Here is a 26,652-nt window from a genome sequence, read left to right as displayed (position 1 = left end):
TGAGTAGTTTATATCAAGGAGGCTGTCAAGGAGACTGTTGAAAACAATCTGCAGTAAGCAGCAACAGAAGTGAGACACATCATATGTGTTCAGAGGAGTCCTGCCATACTTATAGAATGAATCAACAAAGTTAGTTCTTGAAATAAGATAGCGATTGATTTTACCTTCTCAAATAAAATGATTCTCAGTTCAACTTCTTTTGTCCCCTTGAGTTTTTTGCTCTTTGAATATCTCCAGTTTTGAAAATCTTTACATTGTAAAAGCATCCCTGGACTTGTATTTTGCAACACTGTGATTCCAATAATTGCTCCTAAATCACAATTGTCACAGTAAGGAGGTTGGTGCTAGTTTTGAAACTTATGAAATTTCACAAGCTGTTGATTATGAAAGGTCAAACTTGATTTGAAAATTGTGCTGATATTTTTTCATGATTTATACTTCAAAAAGAAAGCTGCCCATTTAAATCAACATTGTTGATAATAGTAAGAACAGTACAGTAACCATTTTTTGATCATATATCATGTGCCAGTTACTCTAGTAGGCACTTTTTCTCCTTTAGTCCTCACAACAGCACCTTTCCTAGTTGAAGAAACTGAGGTATCAATGGAGTTAAATAATGTTCCAAACACTGCTGGGGGAGCACAATTAGTGTGGGAATTGACTCCTCATGTAACTACAAGGGCTAAGGTTTTAAGCACTGAAGTGATTTTTTTTGAAACATCACAAAATAGCAAGTATTGCTACATAATATTGCAGATAGACACCCACTCACCCCCCCCCCACACACACATATATACAATTTCTCAAGAGTTTATTACCACAGTGGAAATCCAGAACTTTTTCTTTCAGCATTTGCCATTAGGTTTATTATTATTTACTCAAAAAAAGTATCCTTTCCTGTTTTGTTCTTAGGTTACATACAGACTGTGTAGTTATTTACATTACAGAGGCCTCCCTGTCCCCCTCTAGCTGAACACTTTAGCACTTTTTTTGTTTTACAATCCTATTGTGTGATTCACTTTCTGGATAATCCTGCTTGGTTTCAAGGGTTTAGATTCCTGACTTGGGCAAACAACACACATATCCAAGAATAACCTGACTTTCTGAATTTACAGCACATACCACAAAATAGCCATACTGTTTTCAATTGGTCTCATTTCAAGTAGACATTTAAAAGCATAGCATTTTCATCAGAAAACAAAATGTTTTCATTATTCCTTGAATGAGGGGAAAATGCTGATAAAAATGAATTAAACTCTTAACTATCTTTTCATGACATCCTAAACCTGCTATATTATACTATCAGCATTTATAAATAATGGAGTTTGTCATAGTTCTACATAAGGTACTCCTAATCTGGCAAGGTATTTTTCTCAATATGAGAAAGTATGTCTGTGCATTTTGCTGCTGAGAAATTGAACATGGAAAGCAAGAAGTGTAGGAAAGTTGAAAAGTTCTGGAATATTCCCATGTCCATGGATACAAACAACAGGGATTGCCATTGCTAATTAAAGTATTTCACTGAGGTCTATCAGTGTCCCTCGATTTAAAAGCTTTCCTTTCAGCACCATCCTGGTAATAACACTTACTCTATTTTAAAATCCCAATCCCCTTTTATGTTCTTAACTGGGTGCCTTGATGATAATGTGCTGAATTTATAGCAACTTTCAAGTGTAGATACTTTACAAGTGATAGGAGTTCTTGGCTCACTCACCAAAGACTATGCTATCTCTCTAAAGCTGCTGGAGATTTAAATAGGCAGGAGGCAGCTTGAAATTGACCTAGGAGGCCAAGGATATGATCTCATTTCTAGTGAAAAATGTCCTGGGAGTACCAAGGACCTTAAGAGGTCGAGAATTTTAGCTTTACATTCTTTTTGAAAGGCTACCTGTGTCTCCCCAGGGCCCTCCTGGGGCAATGGTCTTTGTTCAGACTAAGGCAAGGATTTCATTAATAGAATCACTCCTTTTCTCACCTGGGACTATATCACAGTATCCTACCAGAGTTCTTTATCTATGAAATCTGACCCAGTCAGAGTACAAGAAAACTTTGCTTCAGGCAGAAATTGTAATACACTGGGATTATATTCCTTTCCCCTATCTTTTATCAAATACAATACAACCTTATTTTTTTTCTTCTCTCTGTCTCTTTTTTTTCTTCCTTCCTTCCTTCCTTTCCTCTTTGGAAAGATTCTCCTGGATTTTTCCATAGATGTGATGTAAAATTTTGAGAGAAATGGATTTACTTTCAGATGTCTATATTTTCTATTTATACACGATTTTTATACATCATGATGCCCTGGATAGTTCAAATTATATGTTGAACACAGAACTCAATAAGTGGATCATTAAGCTTGATCTCTCAAACTTTTAATAGGATTTTCTCTCAATTTTAATTCTTCATATAGTGGATCCAAAATTCTTACTCAAAGTAACAACCAGAGAAAATATATATTTTTAAATTTATAGTAATAGAATTCTCTTTTATCATTTTCAAATGAAAGACAATATATACTGAAAGATGAATTTTGTGATCATCTATAAAATATTTTTCAGCTCTGATGAAGCCTTCAGTGAAGTCAATTTAAATTACCGCACTGAAAACGGGCTCTCTCTACTTCATTTATGTTGCATTTGTGGAGGTAAGTACTTGAAACTTGATATTTTTTAAACTAATAATTTGCATTTACAGTCAGTGATTTGATCTGCTTAATCGTCTAACAAGAGAATCCTATTGATACCCTATTTTTTCTTGTTTCACACCTTCTGATCCCAATAATCTTCAACTGAAACAGTAACTACCACGCAGATATTTCAATTGATTTCTCTATGAGTTTAAGACTCACTGTGCCCTTGCCCTAAAACAAGTTACTTAGTTTGCTTAGAAATCAGAATATATTTTTCAATATTGGGCACATCGGTCAGAAATAAGGTTAACTTCAAAAGCACTTAAGTCATCTCCCAAATACCAAGAAATTGCTTCAAATTATGCAGCAACAGTCTATGTAAAATCATAAATGCCAAAGATAAAATCTAAAAGTGAAAATAGACCAAAGTAAGATTAAGAGTTTAGTTTGGCTAATATTTTATTTTCTTGTGTTTATTAGTGTATCCCAATCACCTAGCGTAGTGCCTGTCATAGAGGAGTCACTCGATAATTTATTGAATTAACAAATACATAGTTAATGCTTATTTTGTCAATGTAAACTAAATTCATTGAACTCCATTTCCTTTTTTTAAACTTTTATTTAGTAAATATAAATTTCCAAAGTACAGTTTATGGATTACAATGGCTTCCCCCCCCCATAACTTCCCTCCCACTCACACCCCTCCCATCTCCCGCTGCCTTTCACATTCCATTCACATCAAGATTCATTTTCAATTATCTTTACATACAGAAGATCGATTTAGTATATATTAAGTAAAGATTTCATCAGTTTGCACCCACACAGAGTGTAAAATACTGTTTCAGTACTAGTTATAGCATTACTTCACATTGGACAACACATTAAGGACAGATCCCACATGAGGAGTAAGTACACAGTGACTCCTGTTGTTGACTTAACAATTTGACACACTTGTTTATGGTGTCAGTAATCTCCCTAGGCTCTAGTCATCAGTTGCCAAGGCTATGGAAGCCTTTTGAGTTCGCTGACTTCAATCTTATTCAGACAGGGTCTTAGTCAAAGTGGAAGTTCCCTCCTCTCTTCAGAGAAAGGTATCTCCTTCTTTGATGACCTGTTCTTTCCACTGGGATCTCACTCGCAGAGATCTTTCATTTAGGTCTTCTTTTTTTTTTTTTTTTTCCCAGAGTGTCTTGGCTTTCCATGCCTAAAATACTCTCATGGGCTCTTCAGCCATATCTGAATGCCTTAACGGCTGATTCTGAGGCCAGAGTGCTATTTAGAACATCTGCCATTCTATGGAACCTCATTTTCTTGATAAAGCATTAATTTACAGGTATCAATTCTAAATATTGCTTTAACCACTGATACCAAACTAAACAGAATCTGCTTAACAGTTTGTTTTACATTTAAACATACCTTCCCATACTTGGTGATATCTTCTGTATTACTCTGATCTGAATAAAGTTCACATGTTCTGAGGAATCCTCTACAATGAGACTTTTATATAAGCTAGTTCACTGATGGTTTATTAAGATGAAATATTTCATGTTTTTTATATTTTAAAACCTCCTGATGATAACAACACTAAATTAAAAATGTAAAACCAATACAACAAATACAGCAATAATATAGTTTTTAAAGTGTAATAAAAATGTCTTTGTTAAGTATGGCTGTTAATAGAATTATTTGTAAATAGCTGTGATATTTTCTTATTATAAGTATGGAATTTATCATTAAGTCAAAGAAAAAAAATTTTTTTGAAAATATTTACTTGCTCCCTAAGATGTAGCCTTTCTAAATTTTTCTTTCAAAGGCAACAAGTCACATATCCGAACACTTATGTTAAAAGGGCTCCGTCCATCTCGACTGACAAAAAATGGATTTACAGCCTTGCACTTGGCAGTTTATAAGGTACAACATTTCAATTTCCATAAATGCTGAGTTAGAACCAACAGTGATATGCATCTTTAGGTGTTTACAAATAGTGGTCATGGAAAACTTTCAGAGTGAGCATAAGCATTAAGTAGCCTTTTTCTCTTTATTGAAAAGGTATCTTTATACCAGAAAGTCTTTTTAATTCTTTCCATGTGTAGCTTATTTAATTCCCAAAACTCTGCAAGTGAATAATATTATCCCCAAGGTTACATGGTTAGCCGGTGGTTAGCATTCTTATAAGATGAGTCAGTCTAGTTCCCTCACCAGGGCCCTTCAACCAGGCACCAAGCTGCATCTGCACAAAGAAAGCTGACGTTATACTTGAGGATGAAAGAAGCACATTTATTTTATGTAAGTTTTCCTGATTAAAAATATCCCTAGAGCTCCCTTTAGTTTCCTTCTTTAATTTTTACCTTTGCTTCAGTTTGTTTACTTGTATTAGACCCTGGTTCCAACCTAACCTCAGCACCTGATGGAAGAGCAAATAAAAAGATAGATTGGACAAACATGTTTTTTCGTTGTTGGGACCTATCTTTAATGTTGTCATAAGTATAAATTTACATAAATATAGATACCTAATTATGTGACTCATTCATTCCCTAATGATAACAGTTTCTAGTTACTGTATATTCATGGCTAAATGCTCTATGTGCCTCCCCCAACTTCTTGAGATTGATCATTACGGGGGAACATGGCCATAATTTCCCAGGATCCAGATTCACATATTACTGTGATTCACAGTGAAAATACTCTAAAGTGCTTCTTTTTTCATGGCCTGTCACTACCCAGTCAAATCCGTTCCCTCTGGGAGAAAACCGAAGCTAAATTCTAAATTGTTTTTAACACCTGGTCAGCATCCTGCTACACTCAAATGGATGCTGCGTTCAGGGTGTGAGGAACAGCAGCTGAATCTGGGTTTTCTTATAAAAGCCATGAAGTGAAAGTGGAAGAGCTCTGCAGAATAGGAAGCTAGTGATGGGTAGCCAAGGCAGCATGTAAAACTATGAATTCTGAACTTGACTCTCTGGGACATTCTACTGCATTAGTTCATTTTGCTTAGATTTAACGTGATACACACACACACACACACATGGATTCCAAGTGATTTAATGCTACGAACTTCAGAGAATATGTTTCTTCCACTTCTGTTTATCAAAGCTAGATTTCCATTTTTAGAGTTCCCTTTGATCTATCTTGTGTTTACATTTACTAGCTTATTTTATATTTATAAATAGGTAATTGTGCTATAACTTTTTCATAACAAGTTTAAATAAATTTAGATTCTTAGGAATTAAAATAAGCAAAAATTCTTAAAAATCATAATAGAATGTATTATTACTCTGTTTATACCTGATCAAAGGTAAAAAACAAAGTTACCATTCCACTTTAAAAGTAAAGCATATAGAATAACCGTTTACACTACCTGTGTAATAAATCTGGTTCCAACTATCTCCTGGTGGAACTATAAAAGTTACTTAATTCATTTTGTTCTCCAGTTTCCTTATTCCTTATATTTGAAATATTATTTAAACTTAAAAAAATTAAAAATATTGGGTAAGTAACTTGTGTATACACTTAATCCAGATTCATTAATTGTTTATATGTTGTCCCATTTTATCATTTTTTTTCTGAACTATTTGAAAGTAAATTGGAGACTATATGCTGTGATCCCATTAACTTCAATCCTTGTTTCCAACGTTCATTGTTTTCTTGAATTGTTAAGGATCTGTGTACTTGTATATTCTGGATATTTTTCCTTTACTGAACATATATTTTGTAAAAATGTGTCCTAATCTATAGATTGTCTTTCCAAATTCTTAACAATGTCTCAAGAAACAAGATTTGTATGCTTTTTTAAAAAAAAAAAAAAAAAAACTATGGCTCTAGTAAATATAATACAGATCTTCAACATATTACAGTCTACTACCTATGAATATTGGTCTGGGTCAACAAAAACGTAAAAAGCTTCCATAGCATAGCTCCATTTTATCTTCATCCTCCAAACTTTTGTTGATATAGAAATCTATATATAATATAAACTCCAGCCTGGGAGGGCAGTGGAGGATGGCCCAAGTGCTTGGGCCCCTGCACCCGCTTGGGAGACCGGGAAGAAGCACCTGGTTCCTGGCTTTGGATCAGTGCAGTGCTGGCTGTAGCGGCCATTTGGGGAGTGAACCAGTGGAAGGAAGAACTTTCTCTCTGTCTCTCTCTCTCACTGTCTATAACTCTGTCAAAATAAAAAATATATATATATATATAAACTCCAATATATTACTAGAAATTTTATGTTAGATATTCATTTCATTCAAAGAAAAGAATAGAAAATGTCTGCTTTTTAGCATTCGGATATGACAATGCTATGTATGATTTTTTTCTGCATAATGCTTTTTGGAGTTAATCAAAAATCTTTCTAAGTTTATGTTTTCATCATAATCAGAAACCTTGACTATTTATTCAAACATATATGCTAGATCATTTGATAATCTCCAACATCACACTAACATAACACTAAGTTTCTTCATTTTCTTCTGTCTTCTTTCTCCTTGTTCTCCAATTCTGATTATTTTCATTTATTTTAACTCAAGTTCAAACATCATGTCTTTACCATTTGCTACCTGATACTATTTTATCCATGAATTGTTCATTTCGTATGTCTACTCTTCATTTCTGGGATTCTTATTTAATTTTAATACATAATTTCAATTTCTCTGCTATAATGACTTATGTGCTTTTAAATATTTCATCTTTTTTTTTAATTTTGTGCCCATTTTTAGTGACTACTTTAAATACCTTGTCTGTTATTTTCAACATCTTGGTTAGCTCAGTGTCTGCTTCTATTGAATGCTTTTTATCTTCACTACAGTTCATGTTTTCCTATTTGTTTATGTCTCTATTCACTTTTATTGTATGCTAGATATTAAACATTCTGTTATAGGAAATTTTATCTTACTTAAAGGATGTTGAGTTTTATATATTTTTCCTCTTGTTTTTGGAGGGATTTATATTTCAAGTGAATACATTTGATCTATAAAGCCTATTTTTTTCTTTTTTGTTAGGTTGAGTCTGTTTTAGTTTTGAACATAGATTCTTAGCATACCTCTTATTCTAAGAATCCTCACTCCTGGATATGGTCCTTACTCTGAAGGTGTGAATTTTTGGTATCTAACCTAAATGCTCTAGCTGTTCAGTAAAGTCTCTCCATTCTAACTGCCTGGAACCCCAGTATCTCTCAGTGCTAAATAACCTCTAACATCACTACCATTTACATTTGAACCAAGTCAGATGATGTCTTCTAGATCTTATGGAGTCTTTGTGCCTGTGTAGCCCAATTCAAGGACCCATTCTGATTCCCCATGCAGACATCTACAGTCCTTCTGATGTGCAGCTGCTGCTTCTCAATCACTAGCTCCTCAAAATTTAGTCATTTCACAATATCATAGCTACGATAACCATTCTCCAGAAAACAGTATTTCAGGAAGAAATCCAGGGAATTATCAGATCTTGTAGAATACATTTTATATCTTTCCCTTCTCTTAAGGATCATAGCTTTTTGTTCATGTTTTTCAGTGCCTTACAATTGTTGTTCAAAAATTTGCTCCATTTTATAGATTTGCTACTTTTTCTTCTCATAGGAAGATTCCAGAGTTATCTTGTCATGCTCCCATCTATTTTTGTAAAAAATTATTTATTTTCATTTGAAAAACAAAGTGATAAGGAGAAATAGAAAAGAGGGAGTGCAGAAAGAGAGAGAGCGAGATCTTCCATCTGCTGGTTCACTCCCTAAAGGGTCAAAATGGCCAGACCTGAGCCAGGCAGAAGCCAGGATCCAGCAACTGCATCCTGGTCTCCCACATGAGTAAACGGAGCCCAGCTACTTGGGCCATCTTCCTCTGATTTCCCAGGTACATTAGCAAGTAGCTGGATTGGAAACGGAGTGGCTCAATTCAAACCTGTACTCCAGTATCGGATGCTAGAGTTGCAAGGAATGCCACACCATTACTGCACTTCCTTTCTCAATGAGTTTTTATATTGCTTCCAAGCTGATAAGACACAAACATATGATATCAATGCTTTGTTAAAACTTTCTATTGTCACCTACTGCCTATATGAAAAATTCAAACTCCTAAATAAGATTCAAAATGTCTTAATTCATAATTTTGCTGGAATCACTTTTCATGTTTCCTTCCCTCGAGTTTCTGCCATTCTAACCCTGTTTTCAGTTTAATGTGCACAAGTATTACATAGTAACGTATGTTTGAAAAGGGAAAATGTCTTCACTATCTCACACTCCAATCCAACTTATCACATCTAGCATGAGCTGAAAATCTAAATGTTTCACAAAAATCTGGGACAATTTTGATGCAAGCAATCTAAGACTACATATTGGAGATTACTGTACAATCCTTGCGACTCAAGTTGTGTTCAAACAGCAACATATACCTCCACTGAAATAATTCAGACTTGCATATTCCCACTCCCTATCCCAGCCCTCTTTAACCAGTATATTAATCAGAATTTTCCAGGGAAAATTAACCATTGGAATATGTCTATCTGTCTATCTATCTTTCATTCTATCTATTCATCCATCCATCTACATATCTTTTATCAGTTGAGTTACAGATTCATTATATGAACTAGTTTATACAATCATGAAGCTGAAAAATCCGGTGATCTTTCATCTTTATTTTTTTTTAACAGTGAATAGATTATTTTATTCGAAGGAACAATGGCATCTTCAAACTCACTCTAGACAAAAATAAAATTTTGAGAAATAATCATCATGAACTTGAAGAAATTGATTCCCTCAAAGTGAACACAAACATCAATAAAATATAGTATAGAGGTACATAAATGGGAGTTTCTGGGCTGTACACGTATGCCTTTACAGAGAGCTGATGTCAGACAAGTAAGTATAGCAAGTAGCCTAAATACATTTCTCTTAGTGGGGAAAAATGGCATCTTCTTAGCTGGAAATGAAGAAGAGCAATGTGAATTATGAAAGTCACTGGGTTGGGCATGGTAACATTAATCCAAATTTGCTTCTGATTGAAGGCTTTCTTTTATTAGCTTGAAACTATAATTAGTCCATCTGAAAATGAAAATGTCAGACTGGATCACCAAAAAAATCCCTTCCTTTGCCTTCTTTAGATAATCCTGCATCCTCCTTCGGAACAAGCCTAGGCTACATCTGTGTTCATTCACTTCCTTTCTTCTTCTTTTTTTTTTAACTTTTATTTAATGAATATAAATTTCCAAAGTACAGAATATGGATTACAATGGCTTCCCCCCCATAACGTCCCTCCAAGCCGCAACCCTCCCCTTATCCACTCCCTCTCCCCTTCCATTCACATCAAGATTCATTTTCGATTCTCTTTATATACAGAAGATCAGTTTAGCATACATTAAGTAAAGCATACATTAAGTGAGATACACAGCAGACCCATAGAATGGCAAATGTCCTAACAGCACTCTGGCCTCATAATCAGCCCTTAAGGCATGCGGATCCGGCTGAAATGCCCATGACAGTATTTCAGGCATGGAAAGCCAAGACACTCTGGGGGAAAAAAAAAACCTAAATGAAAGATCTCCACGAGTGAGATCCCAGTGGAAAGAATGGATCTTTCATCTTTATACAGAAGATCTAGAAGATCCAGTTATGTGACTTGGTTCAAGTTCAAGGATTAAGAGGCAGGGAACCTGATGGTATCAATCTCAGTCTGACTCCAACATCCCAAGAATCAGGAACACTTATTTTGAGAGCAGAAGATATATATCTCTTCTCAAGAAAAAGCAATTTTACCCTTTTTGCAAATTTTTGCTCTATTACAGGTACTCAACAGTTTGGTTGATGACAACTCATAATTGTTCACAGTGTTCACTCTACCAATATAAATATTTATTTATGTTCATACTGTAATTTATATAAAACTTATATAAAATATAAATTTATATTTATAATGCAATTATAATAACATGAAAGAATTAGAACCTATAGTTTAGTGAACACCAAAGATCTTTTATCATGTGCAATATAAAATTAACATCACAAAATATGCATATTTGTTTATATATAAAGTATCTATAGAAACAAAAATCATCAGATAATATTTACTCAAGGTAATATAGACTCTTTGGAGAACAATCAGTGTTGTAGTTTGTGAGTGTAAATCCATATTTCAGATATCTTTTAACAATATTAAAATATTTGCAGTTTTATTTAAAATATAATTTATTGGGAATTTGATATATGTTACTGACTTATGTCACTTTTATATAAGAGGTGACTTCAAAACACTCATGCACAATGGAATTGAAGGACACCTTTATTTTGGTGTAAAAATATTTTGAAATCCATCCATATTTTTATATAATATGAATTTCCCATGAACTTTTGGAAGTTTCTTTGTATGATCTGAGTTTTCTTCATAGGAGTCCTTTAAAGAAACATGTCTCTGATGCAGTAAGTGGTCATCAACATGCAAACACAATTTTGCTTTTCTAGTGCTACTCTATGCTCCTTCTAGTTTTATGAACATACACACACACACACACACACATTTATATGACAAAAATGGAAGCAAAATGCATAAATAATAATGGTGATTATATGGTTATGATCATATTATAGGTTTTAAAATTAGATATTAAGATGTATAACTCAACTTAATTTGCACACACATCTCTGTACTAAGAAATGAAGAAAAAAATGAGAAATTATTCTTAGCTCTCCTACATTCAGAGTTCCAAGTATTTATTTATTATTATGGTTACTGTGTGTGACACATGACTAATATGAACTGAGACTACCAATATAAAATTACATGTGAAATATTAGAAACTTTTTATATTTCTTTATATAAATATATAAGAATTTCTAATATTTTTCTTGCACATAATGAATCCTCTTAAAAGATTCCTGACATATTTACATTCCTTTTTAGGACACCTGTTATTAAATAATATCAAAATTGTACTCCTCATATGAAACAAAATATTAGGGGAAAAATTGAGACACTTCATTTGGTGCAGAATGTCAAAAACGCTAAAGAATAAATGCCTATTGGATTATGTAATTTAAGCTTATATATGTATACTATGTTATATAGACAAGCCACTTAATGATATTTCTTTAGCGAATGATGAGTAGCACTTTGATTCATTGATTTTTCTTTAGCATTTCAAATGATAAAAGAAGAAATTTAATGGCAATGATCATTTATTCTATCCTACAGATTTCACGAAGTAGTCATTGTATGTATGTATTACAAAGGAGACTGACCTGTACAGAGCAAAAATTGAATTCAAACCTCTCTCTGCCAGATTCAGTGGGCCTGGGCTTCTTTTATGATACCATAGCTATCTGTTTTCTATCAGTTCTGATTCATAACCTGGAAACCATGTATCCTTTTTCCTTACTTTTTCTTCCTCTTTGGTACTTGTATTTGATTGCTAAATTGAATTTTTTAAGCTATCCTAAAACCCAGGACCCTGGTAATGTGTTTCATAGTTTCTAAATTCTCTGTTTAATTTAGTTAGACCAAAGCCCTTCAGTCGGCTCTACTGACATTTTGGGTTGGATAATTCCTTGTTGTGGAAGGGTGTCCTATGCATTCTAAAATGTCAGTCATCCTTGTCTCTGTCCTCTTGAAGACATGTCCACTGTCATCCTTCCCATGTCTCCACACATTGCCCCTAGGGGACAAAAGCACTCCCTGCTGTGAATCACTGAGTCCTAGGATAGGTTTGTGGGTGATCTTGTGCCTGGCTGGGAGCCTGCCCATGAAGGGGGTTAGCCTGACTGTTTGCAGGCAGCAGGAACCCCCACTGCCATTCAGGTAAACTGCCCCTGGGTATGGCCCAGGCCCATAAGGAAGGCTACCATAGCCTACTTGACCTTCAAGCTGACTGGAGAAGCATAGCAGCACCAATATGGGCTTTATCCTATAGAATTAGTGTTGCCCTGAATTAGCTATGCCCCCTCTGCCTGCCCTTTAAAAGGTGTGCTGATCATTAATAAACAGACATGTTCACCAAAACTTGTTTCCAGTGCTTATCGTGGAAGAACGCTGTTGTCCCACCATCCCGGCAATGTGGGCCTCGCAGGATGAGTCTGCATAGCTTAAAATATTCCTTAACTTAAATTATTTTAAAATCCAACTTAACTTTATATTTGAAAAAATTAAAATACCTGATTATATACTGCATTGTTGCTAAATGGGAATTTATCAAGATAGAAGTAAAAATCTTTGAAAGATAACAAATCTAAATTAAAAAAATTAAAAAAAAAAACTAAAATCACTTTTGCATGTTTAACTAGATTCGTTAAAACACTGTTTTATACTAGTTCTTTGTTTAGTAAATTGTAGAAAATTATACTCAAAATTAGAACAGTACTTAAGAATAAAAAGATAACAGGCGGTTAAGATGCTAATTGTTTTTACATTAAACAATAATATTTCCTGGAGAACCTGTTATTATTTCTCCCAAGTCTGGATTGGATACTTCTCCAGTGTTCTCTCTTAGCATGTAGAATTTATTTTTATCAGATTGTATGTGATACTATATTTGATTACATCTACGTATTTTCCTTAAGATTAGGGATCACATTCTTACATTTCTTCAAAAATGTGGCAGGCAACATATTGAATCACAGTATCAGATCACATGACAGATGATAAGAACTATTACTAAAACAAACCTCAACAGGAAGTGGCAGAGACTGTGGCAGGTTAAGAACTTATGCCTGATGAAAAGGATTCATCACTATTTAGCTCTAGCTAATCATCTTCATATAAGAACATAGACCCTCGGGGCCAGCATTGTGATGGAGAAGGTAAAGTTTCCACATGGAATGCTGGCATCCCGTATTAGTATTGGTTCAAGTCTAGACTGCTCAACTTCCAATCCAGCTCCCTTCCAATGTGCCAGGAAATGTGCCAGTAAAAGATGGCCTAAGTGCTTGGGCTCCTATACCAATGTGGGAGACCCAGACAAGGTTCCAGGCTCCTGGCTTCAGTTTGACCCAGCTCCAGCCATTACCACCATTTGGGGAGTGAACCAATGGATGGAAAATCTCTCTCATTAACTCTGTCTTTCAAACAAACAAAATAATTTTTTAAAAAAATGTATATGCCCTGACTGTTGATGAACAACTTAATACTTTATCCCTCCTAGTATTTTTTTTGTTTGTTCTACTTAATACTTTTGGTTGAATTCTTCAATTAATACACAGTTATTCTTAAATGTTAATACTTAACTGAAAAAATGATCCCTGTTAAATATAAGAGTGGGAATAAGAGAGGGAAGAGATGTATAATTTGGGACATGCTCAAGCTGACTTGCCCAAAATGGTAGAGTTAGAAACATACCAGGGGATTCCAATTCAATCCCATCAAGGTGGCATGTACCAATGCCATCTCACTACTCCAAGTGATCAATTTCTGTTCACAATTGATCATAATGATAGGACTAAGAGCCAAAGGGATCACCTAAACAAGAATAGTGTCTGCAAATACTAACTGATAGAATAAAAAAGGGAGAGAACGATCCAACATGGGAAGTGGGATACACAGCAGACTCATAGAATGGCAGATGTCCTAAACAGCACTCTGGCCTCAGAATCAGCCCTTAAGGCATGCAGATCCGGCTGAAAAGCCCATGAGAGTATTTCAGGCATGGAAAGCCAAGACACTCTGGGGAAAAAAAAAAAAACAAAAAACAACAAACCCTACATGAAAGATCTCCGCGAGTGAGATCCCTGTGGAAAGAACAGGTCATCAAAGAAGGAGGTACCTTTCTCTGAAAGGAGGAGAGAACTTCCACTTTGACTACGACCTTGTCTAAATATGATCAGAGTCGGTGAACTCAAAAGGCTTCCATAGCTTTGGCAACTCATGACAAGAGCCTAGGGTGATTACTGATGCCATAAACAAGAGTGTCAATTTGTTAAGTCAACAACAGGAGTCACTGTGCACTTACTCCTCATGTAGGATCTCTGTCCTTAGTGTGCTGTACATTGTGTTTTAATGCTGTAACTAGTACTCAAACAGTATTTTTCACTTTGTGTTTCTGTGTGGGTGCAAACTGTTGAAATCTTTACTTAATATATACTAAACTGATATTCTGTATAAAAAGAGAATTGAAAATGAATCTTGATGTGAATGGAAGGGGAGAGGGAGTGGGAAAGGGGAGGGCTGCGGGTGGGAGGGAAGTTATGGGGGGGGGCCATTGTAATCCATAACCTGTACTTTGGAAATTTATATTCATTAAACAAAAGTTTATATATATATATATATATAGAGAGAGAGAGAGAGACCAAATTTGCCCAAAATATCAGAGAATCATAAATCCTAATATGTTTCTTGATATTTAAGTGTTGACCATTTGTTCAAGTTTTTAGTTTTGAATGCTTTGCAGACGATAGATAGATAGATAGATAGATAGATAGATAGATAGATATGCTCCTTATGGCTTATTTATAATCTCTCAGAGCAGCAATGAGTAGTATCATCAAGGCAGGGAACCAATCTAAATTACCTACTACCTTATTCTGAGTACTCATTAAAAATTAATTCTATTTTGGTACAAAAGATGATGTCCATGAGTATTCCAATGAACTTTTTGAAGACCTCTCATATTCATAGATTCATAGATTCAAAAATTTTTCTGCCATCAGTGAGTTTATCTTTTTATTCCATTTTTAAAAGAACATGTTGAAGTTCCCTTAAATATACATGAATAAAAATGCATTATCTAAATTAATAAATGAAAAAAATCGTATGTGTAACATTGGAAAATGTTCATTATTTCATAATAAATGAAAGAGAACTACCTAATTCTTCAGGTAGTATGATACAGTGTATGTAATAAGTGATAATAAAATATGTCAAACGTTCTGAATTCATTATAGCATAATTTGATTTAATCTTCCTGACAATTGATAGCATTCATTGTACAGATAAAAAACTCACAGCTCAAAAGCTAAAGAAACACGTCCCAATGCAGTAAGTGGTAGTTAACATGCAAACACAGGTTTGCTTTTCTGAGCTACTCTATGATCTATCTAGTTGCATGAATGTACATATATAGGAAAATGGAAGGAAAAAGCACGTAAATAATAATATTGATTATATGGGTATAGCCATACCAAAGGTTTTAAAATTGTGATTTATCCCTTTCTTTTATTTTCTAATATAAGGAGTTATGGCTATCTACTGAATGATAACAACCCCAACCATATTCCCCTCTAATATAATAATTACTGTATTATTTTCATGGATTCTCATTTTAAAAGTTTAGACAAGACGGTGGAGACAGCCTGATTCTGCTCGCCAGTGTTTACAACCTCCACCAAGGCACAGAGTATTAAGGAATTAATATCACCTGGAGCCTTCACATTTTGATACTGTTCTAGGATGAGTAAAAGACTGAGCCTCACGAGGTCAGCCAACTGGAGAGCCTTTGTGTGATAGGCACCCTCTTGGTATGGTTTGCATTTCCTTTTATCATAGCCGCCTCAGATAAATCATACTTCTTATATGGTAGCTCAGGATTCCAAGAGCAAATTTTCCAGCAAATAACAAGAACAAAATCTGTGTGGCCTTCTCCAGCCTATCCTTGGAAGAAAGATAGTTCGGTCTGCTGAACCATATTGGAAACAAACCACCCAGATTCATGGGGGAATAGGACATAGATCTCACATCCAAAAGGGAAGATAGAAATATTTCTTGCCTCCCAAGATTTATTATTTTTACAATCATAAAGTATTTAGGCATAAAAAAGGTCCAATTATTTTTATTCTTAAAAAGAATTTAAAAAGATTTAGGCTGGCACCGTGGCCACCTGATTGGTGGTAACTAATAGAATACCAAAAATGTAATGTATAGGATTGAAATTGACATTTTGAGCTTTGATGATTATTTATAGCCCTTTTATCTACTGTTGAGGAACAGTGCATTTTTCTGCTTACTATTTGTTGAACTCTTTATTTAGTGAAGCATTAATCTAAGCAAAGTATATCATTGTCAAAATTAAGAGAGGGAATAAGAAAAGAAGGCAGAGAAGGGATGGGAGTGTGGGCAGGAGGGAGAGTTGAATGGGAAGTATCACCATGCTCCTAAATCTGTATGTATGAAATACATGAAATTTGTATACCTTAAATAAATTTATAAAAAGCCAATCACAGGGCTAGCAACAAAGCATCATATTACAGTTTTAAGAGTTTTATGAGTAGTACAAAGTTGGGGTTGTTACCATTACAAAATGTTTCAACAGCCAGCGCGGCGGCTCAATAGGCTAATCCTACACCTGCAGTGCCAGCACTCCGGGTTCTAGTCCCGATCGGGGCGCCGGATTCTGTCCCGGTTGCCCCTCTTCCAGGCCAGCTCTCTGCTGTGGCCCGGGAATGCAGTGGAGGATGGCCCAAGTGCTTGGGCCCTGCACCTGCATGGGAGACCAGGAGAAGCACCTGGCTCCTGGCTTCGGATCAACACAGTGCGCCAACCGCAGCGCACCGGATGCAGCGCGCTGGCCACCAGCGTGCTGGCCACAGCAGCCATTGGAGGGTGAACCAATGGCAGAGGAAGACCTTTCTCTCTGTCTCTCTCTCTCACTGTCCACTCTGCCTGTCAAAAATAAAATAAAATAAAATGTTTCAACAATATACATAGGCTTTAGGAGGTCTGTTCTACCCCCAAACCTATTTCTTATAGCATTCAGTAAATTATATTAAAATAAATCAGAGGTCAAAATTAAAAAATCCAACCAAGGTATGAAAAGATAATGTATTTGTAAATAGAATAATTTGCTTAGATGCATGTGTTATAGTATACTTTCTGTTGAATTCCACAAATGTTTACTAAATAAGGAGGAAATGTAAAGATACTTGAGTACAGGATCAATGTGTTTTACTGGAATCTGCCTGAAATAGATATTTTATATGCTCCATTATTTACATATACCTTTAATTTACCATAGTATAGTGCTTGTAGGTAGGCATGTATTAATAAATATTTGCTGAAAGAAAGAGTACCCATCTTCTATTGATTGATGTGAATTCTTTAAGATATGTTAAATATATAAACCACTAGTCAGTTTTATATCTTGTGAATATTTGTCCAATTTGTCACTTATCCTGTAACATTGTGATTTTAACATTTTAAGTTGCTGAAATCTATCTCTCTGTATTTAAATTTTTACCAATCTACCGTGAAGAATGTTTTAATGCCATAGTTTCTGTTTATCTCAGAGGCTACTTACGCCTTTATCCCTGTCCATTAAAAATGAAAGGTTATTGATAAAGTTAGTGTTAATATCTGTGCATTGTTTCATTTGGAGGAGTCCTTAATCTTTGATAACCTATCCATATTTAAGCCAGTAAGCATTTCCTACTGTCCATTGTACTGGCACAGAGTTTTCCATTCACATCCTTTAATTGTTTCAGTAGTTATCTAGTGAAGCAAAGGAAGTGACATTATGGAGAGGAGGTAAAGAGATGAAGGAGAAAGAGGGGCTAGGTGATTAAATCTAATCACCATCCTGAATGGGAGTTTCCATTGAAGGCTACACTGAGCCCAGACTCCTATGTTCAATAAGGTCTGTTGACCTATGCCAGGTACCTTTAAGTGTTCCGCATGTATTATCACAGCAGGTACAAGGTGGATGCAGTTATTATTTCCCTTATACATAATCAAGGAAATCAGCAAAAAGGAGTTATAAAAGTTGCCCGAGCTCACACAGTCATACACAAGGGAAAAATACACAACCTTCCCTGTCACCACTACCACAGCCTGCAGGGCCCTCCAATACAAAAACCTGACTCTATTTTGAGAAATAATTGTACGTTCTTGTTTTTAACCATTTATTAAACACTCACCTTGTTTCTGTTCTTCTAACACTGTGATAGCTATTTTTTTTTCTTTTTAAAGATTTATTTATTTATTCATTTATCTGAAAGGCAGAGTAACAGAGAGAGGGAGAGGGGAAAGACAGGGAGAGAGAAAGAGAGAGAGAGAAATTTCCTATCTGCGAATTAACTGCTGGGCAAAGACAGGTACTCAGACTCCATCCTGATCTCCCACATGTGTGACAGGGCCCAGGTACTTGAGCCATCTTCTACTGCCTTCCCAGGTACATTAGCAGAAAGCTGGATCAGAAGCAGAGTAGCTAGGACATGGATCAGCACTCTAATGTGAAATGCCAGTATCAATGGCTTAAATTGCTGTGCTGGACCCTTCTTTGTCCTTTAATGCTTGTCTTTGAAATTATGGCTTGAATATCTGCTTTGTGGCATTTATTGTTTATCTTAAAATTCATGTATGCAGTAAAGTTTGCCCTGGTTATCCACTTTAATGTAGCTACCTAATCATTTTGCCTGTTTATCTCCTACTCTTTGGTGCTTTATTCTACAATATAGCCTTTTCTGATTATTTTCTGTGTCTCTCAATGAACACAGATCCAGTAAAGGATAGCTCCATGAGACCAGCAATTTGACTGTCTTACTGTGGTGTCCCCACTACTTACAACAATGTCTGTTATACCATATGTGCACAATAAGTATTTCTTTTTCATATAAGGTTTATTGAAAAGGGAAATGGTGTGATCAAAGCTGGGTATAGGAATATTTGTCTGACAACAGTGTGGACAATGGCCACATTGAGAAATGACATGTCAAGGAGACTAGTTAGGAAGCTAAGTAATTTGATGGCTGGTGTTGGAAGTAAAGAGAAGAGTTGTGAGAATTATCAATGGAATTCTGAAACTGACTGAGTTAAAAGGACTTTAGGCCACTTGGAACAAGAACATGTCATTAATATAAATAAGGAAATGACAACTCAGGCTGGGAAAATTATGAATGGTATTTACAAAAGCAATTTTGAACTTGAGGTGCTATTAGTAGGCAAAGTATATGGATTTCTAACTTGGCAGAGAAATCAAAACGAAAGATGAAGTTGTCAGGTTGTGTTGGAATTACCAAAGGTAGCATTTAGAATGAAAGAATGTTGTAGGGCTCAGTTCCCAAATAATAAACATTTAGGAGATGAAAAGAAAGAAGAGAAATGAAGTGAACTAAGAATATATGGTTTTATGAAAACAAAAAAAAGTTTTCAACAAGAAAGGAGTAATCCAACTATAGAGATGAGTAGGATGATCATAATATGAAATGGATTTGGTAATTAGTTTATCTTCTGAAGCTGAAGAGGTGATTTTAGGAGAATGGCATGGTCCTTAATGCCCTGAGTGGAAGAAACACATGGTGACTCCTCCTAATAACATGAGGCCAAAAGGAGAGGGGAGCAGATATCTTAGTATGGGGTGACATGAAAAAAAGCAAGGCTAATTAACATGCGTTATGTGTTATGAATTCAGTTGAGATTGTTGTGAGACATCTAACCAATGATAATTAAAGAAATGATGTGAGAACTGTCAGTAGTATCAATAGCTTTTTTCTAGAAGTTTGGAAAGGGAAATACAAGGATAGAATCAAGTTATAGAGTGGGAAGAAGGAGCCCATTCAGAATGTAAAGATTCAGTTTCTTTTAACTTTTTTGGTAAATCAGGTGGATAGAGGAGACTAGCACCAGTTCAAGTCCTAGCTGCTCTATTTCCAATGCAGCTCCCTGCGTTGCACTTGGGAAGGCAGCAGAAGATGGGCCAAGAGCTTGGGCCCCTGTAACCCATGTGAGAAAGTCAGATGGATTTCCAGGCTCCTGGCTTAGATCAGGCCCAACCCTGCCTGGCTGTTGTGGCCATTTTTGGAGTGAACCAGTGAATGAAAGAGCTCTCATTTGCTCTCTCTCTTTTTCTATCTCTCCTTCTGTCTCTACAATTCTGCCTTTCAAATACATAAATAAATCTTTAAAAAAAATGGGGAGATATTAGGGAGCCCTTGGGCCTTTTCATTATGAAAGGAAGGAAGAAATGATGGAAGGAAAAAGTAAGGGAGGCTGGAAGGAAGAAACAAAGAAGTAAATCAAGCTTTGTTTTTAATGGACAATTTTTTCACCAACAATTTTTGAAATTATTGATATACAATACATTTCAATGGTCTAGTCCATTAAGATTTCACTTTCTTGCAAATGGTGTATTGATGAACCAAGAATTATAGGAGTTGTAATATGAATTTTCCCTTGAAGGGACAGTGTTATACATTGAGAACTTTATCCCTTTCCACATATGGAGTTTTATGAAGTTGTGACCTTTGACATCATTCTTTTAAGTGTTCCAATTATAAAATAATGATTTAAATGATTTTGTAAGATTTTAAGACTTAATTTTGATTTTTCTTTTTACTGTTTATTGATAAATAAATATTTTTGGATTAATCAGTTATTTACATAATGAAATTCAATGCATGTTAATTGCTATTAATATATTTTTCATGTCTCTTCAAGACATAAATATAGTACAAATAATATGAAGAAAGTAAGAATTACTTTGATTGCTGCATAAATTATTCAGACTTGAAGGATCAAGTTTGAATAAAGAGTGGTTCAAACATTTTCACTGTGGTTCAAACATTTTTACTGTTAAAATGAATCAAAAATATACTACTAATTAATTATGCCTAGGGCCCATCATAGTATGTATTCTAAAAGATGCAATTACTGAGCTACCAGGAAGCAGTCTACTGAGCTATAATTTATTCAATAATTGGTTCATATTATTCTTAGATGTTATGTTTCTTTGCATCTCTCAAAAACAAAAAATAAATTTTCAAACTACTTCTATAAATTCCTGACTTCTTTCGGGTTTAATGTTAGTTTCTGGAGAAAGTCTATTTATTGGAGTGACCTATATCAAATTGGCTTGGGCTTGCGAGAGCTCCACCATAGGTAAATGTCCTTTCTGCCTTTTCATGATCAAGTGGTAGAAGATTGATTGGAACTGCACAGGTCTGTCATTTGCCTTACATTTCAACCATCTGAGAGGTGATCTCTGCTATCTAATGTGCTCTTCTGCCAGAAATCACACTTAGGTTTTCTTTGAGCACCTAAACTGGCTGACAGTCAAGAATCAATATATCCTGTTGCACAGCTTTCGAACCTGCTATTAGTAGAAAAGTAACACTAAAGATGTGTTTCCTTACAGGATAGTGCAGAATTGATCACTTCACTGCTTCACAGTGGAGCTGATATACAGCAAGTTGGGTATGGTGGCCTCACTGCCCTTCACATTGCTACTATAACTGGTCACCTGGAGGTAAGTCACACCTTTGTCACCTGTGAAAATAAGTTACCTACCTCTTGATACTTGTTCTCAACTATTTTTAAATCTAGCTTTTGAGCTTTTAGGAGTTGGTTTATTTTTTAGTGACTGAACACATTCGTTTCTTTTATGGTAAAATTAAGCTATATAAACATAATTTTGTAACAATGTAATCAAACATCATTAACGTAAAGATGACTAAATATAAATATCTGTTGAAAATCTTCATCTTTCTGTTCATTTATGTGAGCTCATTATGTGTTAAATTTATAAGCCACCTGTCAGTTTTATATATTGTGAAGATTTCTCCAATTTGTCACTTAGCTTATAATATTATGATGTTAACACTTTAATTTTCTCAAGCCTATCATATTTCTTCTGTGTTTTAAAAATGATATTATGCTTAAAAAGACCTTTCCCACTTCTGCTTTTACATTTCTGCCATTACCAGGAAAAATATTTTAATATAACATCTTTCTCAATTATCTCAGAAACTACTCACATCTTTATCCGCTCCATTTGAAACAAAAGGTAAAATTAGAGTTAAATCCTGGGACTAGTCTTTTCTGGAATTCTCAGCCCCTGCAGCCAATCCATGATTAAGCTAATGGACAATTCCTAATTTCTAGTGTATTGGCACAGTTTTCTAGGCTTTTTCTTTGATTATCTCTTTATTTAGTAAAACAGAGAAAATGCCTCTCTTTGTCTGTCTACCTCTCAAAAAATTGAGTAATTTTTTTAAAAGAACACATGATTTAGAATAAACAGCTCAGTTTTCACAACTTTCTGTATTATCCTTGGGGAAGTTACTGAATCTCATGACATCTCTGTTTTCTTCATTCATAAAATAGTAATACTAATAGTCTTATTTCAATTACTAAATTGGATCATACATGCAATTTGCAGATTGCTTCATTCAGAGTAAACACTGAATATGAGATCACTCACTTATATATTACTTGTGTAAATATTTATCAAGTACCTATTATGCAGAAGCTACTGTTCCAGTACTGAGACAACAAGCAAGAATGACAGGCAAAATCTCCATTTTTGTGGAGTATAGTTGTAAAGAATGAATCAAGAAAATAATGTCATATGATGCTAATTAGTAGTAACACTATGCCAATAATAGAGTGAGGTAAAATGAAATTAGAATAATAGGGAAAGAGAAGTAGGCACCATTTTAAACAAGCTATATACATGACAATAAAGCAAAGTGGCAGCTGGGTAAGATGCTCTGATGACCACCTGCCCTCAGAGACACCAACTTGAACAGTTGTTCATACTCCAGCTGACCCTCAGAGACGCTACAGAAGCCAGGTGAGACTCCACAGTACCTGATTATAAAAAATAATGAGAAGACTCACACTGAATGAAGTGGAAAGGGAAGAGTGTCTTCCATCACCCCTCCCTGCACCAAACCAAGTAGCTCAGTGTGGAAAGAGACACTTCTCACTTCAGGAAGAGAGAGCCAATTAAGCTCAGTTCTTAGACTTCAATCTCAATGAAATGTACACTGCAATAAAATTCAAAGTTGTACAAAGCCTCACAGCCCTTGCTCCCAGGCTCAAACTTACAGATTGAGTTTTTGGACCCTTTATAGCTAGGCAATCAGGTGATTGCTTCCGCCACTGCTCTCAAACCTTTGACATAAAGTGGAGCTGTTTTGAAGTAGAACAGGAAAAGGATCTTAGAACCTCACTTAGATTCAACATTGGAGATTTTTGCTGTGACATCTAGAACCTGACAAAACTCAAGACCTCTGTCCCCAGGCCAGGGCTCACAGATGGAAACCCTGGATTTGCCACAGTGTCAGGTACCACCTGCTCTCTGGTGGTACAAACTCATTTTGATATGTATCAGCACCAGTGTCAAACTGGACTGCCATGCATCTGCAAGACTTCTTAGAGCCTGGTCACTGTGAGATGCTGGTTTGACATAGCCCTGTGCTGATCTGGGTTGGACAAGAGGTTGCATTCATCACCTTTCCTCCATCCTTGTGTTGACAACAAGGAGCCACAGGACTGTGTCTGGAGATTCAGTGCTAGTCTGGTAAACTCAACACTGGGTGCATCCTAACACTCCTCAGCCCCTAGACAAGTGCCTGTGATCAGAGTCTTTAAACTTTCCCCAGTCTTAGGCAGAGACTTGCATCCTAGTGAGACAGACTTACTTCAGCATTATTCATTGCAAGCCTCATGTCAACTCCCAAATTGCACAGCAGCTAATAAGGGTGTCTGTGTAGTTAAGAGCCGCCTCTATCACCTTTCTGACAACCTTGGGCAAACATCAAGAAATCACAGGAATATTTTGAGATTCGATGCCAGGCTGGTATTAAATTAAAAATTAAAAAAAATCTGAAAGTCCCTGTATCCAGGCCAGTGCTTGTCTAGAGAAAGCCTCTGGACCTACTTTGGTGCCAAGTTGAATTCCATGATAGTAATTGATCAGAATTATACCCCAGACAGCATCATCAGTGGCTGCTAGAAGTGTCATTGGGAAGTGAGTCCATCCAGAAACTTGCCAAATTCATTTTGAACAACACACTACTGGGACAAATTAAGCTTGAAGAGTATTTGGACTCAAATGGTAAAAACACCAACAACAGACCTGAGGCAAACCATCTAGAGCTAACAAAGAAGTGTCCCTAGGATCAGAGAAAAGAAATAGACTGCTTATAATTTCTAGAAGGATAGCCACAAACAAATCCAGTTAAATTATAGATTATAGAGTAAGATTATTATAACTAACCCATAAATACACAGAGGGATGCATGTCAAGAATTTACAGAGAAAAGGTGCCAGCTCTGTGACACAATAGTAAGCCATGTGTGCAGTGACAGCATCCCATATAGGTGCCAGCTGGAGTCTCACTGCTCCAATTCCAATCTAGCTCCCTGCTAATATGCAAAAAAAACACAGAAGATGGCCCAAGTGATTGGGCCATTGTACCCACATTGGGCCAGTGAGGGAGTGAACAGTAGATGGAAGATATCTCTCTCTCTCTCTCTCTCTCTGCCTCTCCCTCTCTGTTTCTGTAACTCTTTCAAATAAATAAATCTTAAAAAAAAAAAAAAAGAATTTTCAGAGAAGCTGCTGGCATTGTAGCATAGCTGGTTAAGCCTCCATTTGCAACACCAATATCCCATATCAGAGTGATGGTTTGAATCCCAATTTTTCTGTTTCCAATCCAATTCTTCACAATGCATCTGGGAAAACAGCAAAAGATAGTCCAAGTGCCTGGATCTCTGCCACCCATGTGAGGCATACAGGCTACTGAATTTAGCTTGGCCCATCCCTGGTTGTTACAGGCATTTGGGGGTGAATCTGTGGATTGAAGATATCTCTCCCTGTCTCTCCCTCTCTGACTATTGTTCCTTCTTTCAAATAAGTTAAGAAATGTTTAGAAAAGCAGAATTTGCAGAGCACCATAACCTCATCTGAAGAACCAAATAAGGTACCAGAAACCAATCATCTAGGAATTGAAATTTTCCAAAGCTCAAATAAATATTTTTAGTAAACTCAATGAACTCCAAAAGAACACAGAGAAAATGTTAAATACTGTAACAATAACATTTGACAATTTGTAAGTAATTAGCTTAAAATAAATTATAGGTCAGTGCGTAGCATAGTGAGTTTAGCTGCTGCCACTGATCCAGGCATAGTAGCTGTTCTACTTCTAATGCAGCTCCTGCTAATGTGCCTGGGAAAGCAACAAAAGATGAGATCAGTTCTTGGGTCCCTGCCACCCCTGTGGGAGACCCAGATGGAAATTTATGGTCTTGACCTTGGTCTGGCCTAGCCCTGGCTGTTGCAGCCATTTGGGGAGTGAACCAGTGGATGGAAGATTTCCCCCTCTCTCTCACTCTCTGTCTCACTGTCTGTCCTGCTCTCTTTCCCTATCTCTATCACTCAGTCTTTCAGATAAATAAATATTTAAAAAGCAAGAAATTAATTAAAAATTCTGCACTTGAAAAGCACACTAGTAAATTTAAATACACTGGAAAGCATTAATAGCAGAACAGATCAAACAGAAGAAAGAATGGACAACACACAAATGGAGGAGAAAAAAGAATTAGAGAAATTAAGAAAGTTTACAGGAACATTGGAACGACATGAGAAGAGCAAATATCTGATTTTTGGAGATTAAATGGGAATTTGAAAATATCAAAGGGTTAGAAAGCATATTCAGTAAAATAATAACAGAAAACATCCCAAACCTAGAGAAAGATACAACTATACAGGTTCAGGAAAGTCAAAGTCACCAGTCAGAATCAACCCAAACAAGCTTAAGGTAAGACATGTTATAATCAATCAATAAAAAATCTTTCCAAGGTTAAAGATTAATCAAGAATTCTCAAAGCTCTAGAAACTAATAACTTACCAAATGATCTATTTTTTCCTGAATGCAGACTTCTCAGATGAATATTTACATACCAGAAGATGGTGGGAAGGGACTTTCATAGTACAGAAGGAAAAAAAAAATTCCAGCCAATAATATGGTGCCCAGCGAAACTATCCTTCAAATGTGAAGTAGAAATAATGACAATTCCAGACAAACAAAGGGATTTTGTCATTACTAGATATGTCCTACAAGAGATGCTATAGGTAGTTCTTCAAACTGAAAGAGATACCAATGAGTAAGAAGAAATTATCAAAGGGTAGAAAAATCATTAGTAACAGTAACTATAAGGGGCTGGTGCCACGGCTCAATAGGCTAATCCTCTGCCTGTGGCGCTGGCACACCGGGTTCTAGTCCCAGTTGGGGCACCAGATTCTGTCCCAGTTGCCCCTCTTCCAGGCCAGCTCTCTGTTGTGGCCCAGGAGTGCAGTGGAGGATTGCCAAAGTTCTTGGGCCCTGCACCCGCATGGGAGACGAGGAGAAGA

At 35.8% G+C, this 26,652-nt stretch overlaps 1 protein-coding gene across 5 annotated transcripts in view; it reads left to right on the top strand.

Moving 5' to 3' along the window:
- TNNI3K (TNNI3 interacting kinase) overlaps positions 1-26,652 on the top strand; it is a 355,192-nt gene that overhangs the window by 7,493 nt on the left and 321,047 nt on the right. For all 5 annotated transcript variants that reach the window (NM_001204807.2, XM_002715920.6, XM_017345534.4 and 2 more), the window contains exons 3-5: positions 2,556-2,641; positions 4,440-4,537; positions 21,650-21,760. In NM_001204807.2, coding sequence (NP_001191736.1) covers positions 2,556-2,641; positions 4,440-4,537; positions 21,650-21,760 — 295 coding nt within the window. The remainder of the gene's footprint in view (positions 1-2,555; positions 2,642-4,439; positions 4,538-21,649; positions 21,761-26,652) is intronic.

The sequence above is a fragment of the Oryctolagus cuniculus genome, chromosome 7 (genome assembly GCF_051225735.1).
Source record: "Oryctolagus cuniculus isolate XC-2025 breed Fujian yellow rabbit chromosome 7, ASM5122573v1, whole genome shotgun sequence".
Taxonomy (NCBI): domain Eukaryota; kingdom Metazoa; phylum Chordata; class Mammalia; order Lagomorpha; family Leporidae; genus Oryctolagus; species Oryctolagus cuniculus.
The sequence above is the reverse complement of the archived record's forward strand: the minus strand, read 5'-3'. Positions and strand labels throughout refer to the sequence as shown.